Here is a 6496-nt window from a genome sequence, read left to right as displayed (position 1 = left end):
AAACTATGCAACTATAACGAACTCCTGCGACTGCATGAGTCAAAAAGTCACAGGTATAACAGGACATGTATGTTTCCCAGATGTTGTATGCTGTCAACAGGAACTACATTTGGAGAAATTAGATGTGTGTGAACTTTATTGAGGAAGCAACCTTTATTCTCATTGGACCATAAAACTTTAAAGCTGCTGTGAGGAGTTTTTCACTGTTTATGAAACAGACTGAAATTAATTCTGATTACTCTGTATGACCTACAAAAGCAACCCAGACCATCATCAATAACATTGAATATATAGTTTTTGCTGCTGGCAGGGGGTAGGTGTCAGATGAAGCGATTAAAATTTTCAGGGCAAAAATTTAAAGCGAGTGATACATGTGACATGTTAAAGAAAGCAGGATGAGATTTTTTGTTTAAAACCACCACTTAAACACGTACAGGACAAAGTCAGCAAAGAGATAAGAGGTATGTCTTTGTCCACAGGGGGCGCCAAAGCAACACAAACCGAAAGTTCCTCATGGTAGCTTAAAGAATTAGTGAAGGAAAAACATAACTTTAGCTCAGGAATTGGTCTTAAAGTGAGGGTTGGCAATTTAATCTATCTTTTGTCATAATGGCTAAAATTCTCTTTGCACCCTAACAGCATTCAGTATCTGTGGCTGAAGTAGGCCTGTGCTAAGTCCATCTAATCATGTCATTTAAGCCAAATGAAATAATTGGATGACTAATCTGCCTCTCTTCTTACATAAGTGCCCCGTGCTACCACAAGAAGGTAGTTTGTTCCGGTAAGTGATGATAGCAACACTGTTTTATAACTGATCCCGCATTAGCAATGAGGAGTGTTTTGTCCTTATCTCAAAGGTGCTTGATTCTATCATTCCAATTTTTCATGACTTTGTCAATTTATTCCCCATGTCTACATCTCCTTTTTTATTAGGTGTTTTTTGAAAATATAATAATAAGGGTCTTGTGTGACCCTAATTTGAAGTATCACACACTTAAACACAATCTGTTTTTACATTCTGCTTTTCTTTTCTTGCAGTGGTTTCTTGTTAAATATATCAGTAGGCTGAGATTAAATCCAGATAAAACACAAGAATATCATGTTTTCTTCTATCATCGTTTGTGATCAAATGCCCAAACTGCGATTATAAGTAGATAAAAGTATTAGAAATCAACGAAGCATTGCACCAATTCAGTCTTTATTAAAATGTGTTTAATGTCAACAACCAGGATAGTAAGAATAATGTTACAGCGATCAGCTACTGATACTACTTAAAGCTTTCAGTCTTGAAGTGCATTTTAACTGTAGTTTTTTCCTTTAATAAATGAAATTATTTCTTCTGCCAACAGAGACATCCCAGCTAGAAATGTTTTGTTCTAAGAACGTTCTGAGAATGTTTCGTGCAATGACCTGATAATGTTTTGAGCAGGAAGTTTTTATTGGGTTCCCAGACTGTTCCTTTTAATAGTAGGAGAACGTTCAAATCACATTTCAGGAACGTTTTATAAATCATGTTCTGATAGTTCAAGCCATACTAACATCCTGCAAAGATCCTCAGAATGTTGCAGTAAGCATGTTCTACCTTTGTTTTTATGTAACATTGAGCAAAAGTTTTATAAAAGGCGTTCTGACATCCCAGGCCTCAATAACATCCTGAAAATATCTTCAGAATGTTGCAGTTAAAACGTTGTCTTACTTTACTTTTCAACGTTACAAGAATTTTATTTGAAATGATAAACATCCTTAAAACGTTCTTCGAATATTAGATTAAAACATTTTCTTTCAAACATAATTAGACGTTCCCTGCTAGCTGGGATTCCACATCAAACAGAATACTTGTCAAATTCAGCAAAGAGTGCCATGATCATTTACATAGTTTCACAACAGCACCAACAGGGTAAGTAATGTTAAATGCTTAGCCAGTCAATTGCCCAAAATCTTCTTACAATTGTAAAAGTGTGTTCCAAGTGTTTGTTTTGCCGTGTGAATATATGGGGGGAGGGGGTATTCTCTGAACAGAAAAGGAGAGATAAGAAGCATTCACATCCAAAACAGGCAGGGTGAAGAGAACTCCCGACAGCAAAATCAGTGTGAAAACAACAGACAACATTTAAAACTCAAGACTGGAGAAATCATTTGCACTCTAACAAAGACTGGACAGGAACTCAGTTTTATCATCTGACATCTCAAGGCTGGAATTTTTTTCAACATAATTTTGAATCATTGTGACACTGATTTGAACCAAATTGCCCAGCCCTTCCTATTGCATAGTAACGAAAAGGTCATGGAACGCGTCTAGGCCATGTCCTCCTCGCCCTCCTCCTCAAACTCGCCCTCTTCCTCAGCAGTGGCATCCTGGTACTGTTGGTACTCAGACACCAGGTCATTCATGTTGCTCTCAGCCTCTGTGAACTCCATCTCATCCATGCCTTCACCAGTGTACCTGAAACAAATAAATACATTATTGAATACATTCTGACAAATTAGCTTAAGTCTAAAAAAGTTTTGTATTATGGATTTTATGTAATGTCTGTATGAATCCTAGGTAATGTCATGCACAAACACAAGGACACCTGCACTGTCTTGACATGATGCTACTTTTACTCACCAGTGGAGGAAGGCTTTGCGCCTAAACATAGCAGTGAACTGCTCAGAGATGCGCTTGAACAGCTCCTGAATGGCTGTGCTGTTGCCGATAAAGGTGGCGGCCATCTTGAGGCCGCGGGGAGGGATGTCACAGACGGCTGTCTTGACGTTGTTGGGGATCCATTCTACAAAGTAGCTGCTGTTCTTGTTCTGCACGTTCAACATCTGCTCGTCCACCTCCTTCATGGACATGCGGCCTCGGAAGATGGCAGCAACTGTAAGGTAGCGCCCGTGGCGGGGGTCGCAAGCTGCCATCATGTTCTTGGAATCGAACATCTGCTGGGTGAGTTCAGGAACTGTCAATGCCCTTGAAAAGGAAAAGACAATTAAATTGTGATTAATTTCACAAGCTTTAAAACAACCTAAGGGTGTGATAAAGTCTGTAAAAAGCAGGCTCCTGGCTATCTACCTGTACTGCTGGCTGCCCCGGCTGGTCAGGGGGGCAAAGCCTGGCATGAAGAAGTGCAGCCGGGGGAAGGGTACCATGTTAACGGCCAGTTTCCTCAAATCAGCATTGAGCTGGCCAGGGAAGCGCAGGCAGGTGGTCACCCCGCTCATGGTGGCTGAGACAAGGTGGTTGAGGTCGCCATAGGTGGGCGTGGTGAGCTTCAGAGTGCGGAAGCAGATGTCATACAGGGCCTCATTATCAATGCAGTAGGTCTCATCTGTGTTCTCGACCAGCTGGTGGACGGAAAGGGTGGCATTGTATGGCTCTACCACTGTGTCTGACACCTGGAGGGAGAGAGAGAGAGAGAGAGAGAGAGAAGTGAAAGAGAGAAGAAGGGACGACAGCATTAAAGAACAGACAGGCTTCAGGAAGGAGAAATATATATTGCTTTAAAATAGGAATATGTATTATATGAACCTTAGGTGAGGGCACCACACTAAAAGTGTTCATGATGCGGTCTGGATACTCCTCTCGGATTTTGCTGATGAGCAGCGTCCCCATGCCAGAGCCAGTGCCTCCTCCCAGGGAGTGTGTGAGCTGGAAGCCCTGGAGGCAGTCGCAGCTCTCAGCCTCCTTCCTCACCACATCAAGGACCGAGTCCACCAGCTCGGCTCCCTCAGTGTAGTGGCCTTTAGCCCAGTTATTACCTGCTCCGCTCTGGCCTGTGTTACATGCAAATACAGAAATCTATCACAGCTGTGGAGCCAACACTTCCTGGATCTAATTCTACTTGAAATATGACTCCATCACACCATTTACTTGCACTGTGTTGTGCATACATTGAAAGTGTTACTTTCTCTAGCTGAGGTGTGGAAAACTACTTTACAGCTATCACAGTATGGGCATTTCATCAATCCAAGCTAAATCAAATATAAATGACTGAAATCTGAAATTCTTACCGAAGACAAAATTGTCGGGTCTAAAGATTTGGCCAAAGGGACCAGACCTCACAGAATCCATTGTGCCTGGCTCCAAGTCCACCAGCACTGCACGGGGGACATACTTGCCACCTTGTGATGAAAACACAGGTAGACAAATTATTGAAAGGTACAAAAGAATTGACATAATACATGCTGAAACAAATACTAGAGCAAAGACGTTCACAGTGTCCTTGTTGTTAATGTGAAATAAATACTTTGAAATGATGACTAAAGAAAGGCTCATGTGTGTAGAGGAGACAACTTCTTATTCAGTGCTTTGAAAGCAGATTGGAATGTCGATTATTTTGAGCTAAGTTAGGCTTATGCACATTTGACAATGGGCCACCTGTTTGATATTAACTATGAAACATTATTGTTTTATTATATTAATGATGATATAATTACTTACTTGCTTAATTACATAACTTTCACTATCCTGTGCAATATACCTTTTTTTTTTTAAATTACCATGCACTATTACATATTTATCTTATTTAAATGTCTTAATTTATTTTGTGCAATATAAGATTTTCATTACTTCTTATTTTCATTGATATATGACTGTCAATGTAACTGCCACCATTACTTTTTACTTAGCTTTATTTTGTAAATATCTTACTGTACTATTGTTATTATATTAGGCACTGTCTCTCTCCATTTAACTTCTATACACTTTATATTGTATATTTCCCTTATATTTGAATTATTTTGTATTTCACGTTTTTTACTGTAACTTTGGGATTAATAAAGTTCTATTCTACTCTACAATGTTTGGATGGCATTTCATTGCAGCCAAGTAAAACATATGCCTATAACCTATTGAGGTGGCTGTGGCTCAGTGGTAGAGTCAGTTGTCTTTTGGGAGTTTGGGATTTTGTCGTTAGCTGAAGGTTTGTTGATTTGTTGTATCGCGGAAACGGGGCGACAGTAACCAGGAAGGTGAATCAAGCATTCAGGCCTTCCAGTGACTTCCAGCGGGACAAGGACCCCTTGCAGGATGGTTACGGTACTATCAAGCCTTCCGGATGGTATTGAATTACCTTGGCTCCCTTAGAAATTCGATTATCTAACTATGTAGATCGGAAGCTTTAGCAAAGTGGAGTTAACCTGATGCTTCGTTGTAATACACGTTGATCCGTTCCAGCTGCAGATCGCTGTCCCCATGGTATGTCCCGGACGGGTCGATTCCATGTTCGTCACTTATCACCTCCCAGAACTGCAGTCGGAAAAAGAGAATAAAGGGCAACATTTAAATTGGCTGGCTAACTAAGCAGCATTGCGAAACCCATAGGTTAGGTGGGCCGCTAGGCTATCATTAGCTCTGTAGCCCAGTTAGCTCATTTATCAGCCCGCCCAAACCAAATTATAGATTAATGCTCTTTTACAGTTAGTTTAACAGTTGTGTTTGAAACAAAAGATATTCTTACCTTGGCGCCAATTTGATTTCCACACTGGCCGGCCTGCAGATGTACAATTTCCCTCATTTTGTCGAGTGTTTTAACTTTTCACTAACCGAAACAGACAACGTTGTAACCGCTCTAGTACTCAAGCAACGGACTAACCTGAGAGGCAGGAGTATTGCCAAATACAAACAGCTGATACACGCAATTGGACCAAGTAACTGTCACTCAAAGCACACCAGAGATCTCATTGGTCGAGTGAAAATTTTTATCGAGTTCTGACTGGATGGCGCTTTAGGAGATCCGTTGTCTTGGTAACACAAAAAAAGAATTCAATAACAGCATTTTTCCATGTACGCAATAAACGTTACCTTCCTTGCGTGTGCAAACGTGCTTAAATCTAAAAACTGGTCTCCATAAAACCTTACAAGAAATGTAATCATGGCATTGATCTCTAGCCTCCCTGCTGTTCATATCGATAAACTTCACATGAAACACGAGAGTCGTTACCTTATGACTTTACTTTCCCAAACTCTGTCTAACCAAGTAGTATTCAACAAAATCAGTAAGCCCCAAGAAACACGTCATTATGTTGCCATACATATTTTGAAGACGACATAATCATGATTTAGTTAGATTCCAAGCTTATTGAGTGTCATGTAGGCTAATCCTATATGTAAGGTCACTATGGAAGACAAGAATGGAATAAGTTGTTCACCACAAGAGGGAGATGGGGAGTGTTAAAATCTATAGTTAAAACATTTCCTGAGTAGAAGGTTCGAACAGAGACCACCTGTACACCTGTGAGCTAAGTGTTACCACAGAGTTGGCTGGCATTGCAGTGACTTGTTCAATTTTAAATAAAAAAGATTAAAATAAGAAATCTTTCCAAAGCTGTGTTGGTTAACTAAATCATACACGTGACAAAATGTCAGTTTTCGCTCTAATGCCATGATATTTAAGTGAGGTGAATATGACATATAAAAGAGTTAAAAGGAAAAAATGGTAGATTGAATTAAATCATTTTCCGAAATGCAGCAACATATTTTATTGTTCATAATAAACTCTGTGTATTTTTTACA

At 39.9% G+C, this 6496-nt stretch overlaps 1 protein-coding gene across 1 annotated transcript; it reads right to left on the bottom strand.

Moving 5' to 3' along the window:
* Positions 1–1181: 1181 nt before the first annotated feature.
* On the bottom strand, positions 1182–5558 carry LOC138590818 (tubulin beta-4B chain-like). Its single transcript, XM_069661203.1, has 7 exons — positions 5442–5558; positions 5122–5230; positions 3994–4104; positions 3512–3756; positions 3056–3378; positions 2609–2953; positions 1182–2443 (listed from the first exon to the last, which is right to left on the bottom strand). The coding sequence occupies exons 1-7, from the start codon at positions 5496–5498 to the stop codon at positions 2296–2298; spliced, it is 1338 nt and encodes a 445-aa protein (XP_069517304.1). The 5' UTR covers positions 5499–5558; the 3' UTR covers positions 1182–2295.
* Between the last annotated feature and the right edge of the window lie 938 nt (positions 5559–6496).

This window comes from Semicossyphus pulcher, unplaced genomic scaffold, assembly GCF_022749685.1.
Source record: "Semicossyphus pulcher isolate SPU_LCO1_2020_fin unplaced genomic scaffold, fSemPul1.0.p SCAF_14, whole genome shotgun sequence".
Taxonomy (NCBI): domain Eukaryota; kingdom Metazoa; phylum Chordata; class Actinopteri; order Labriformes; family Labridae; genus Semicossyphus; species Semicossyphus pulcher.
This window is presented reverse-complemented; position numbering and strand designations above follow the sequence as displayed.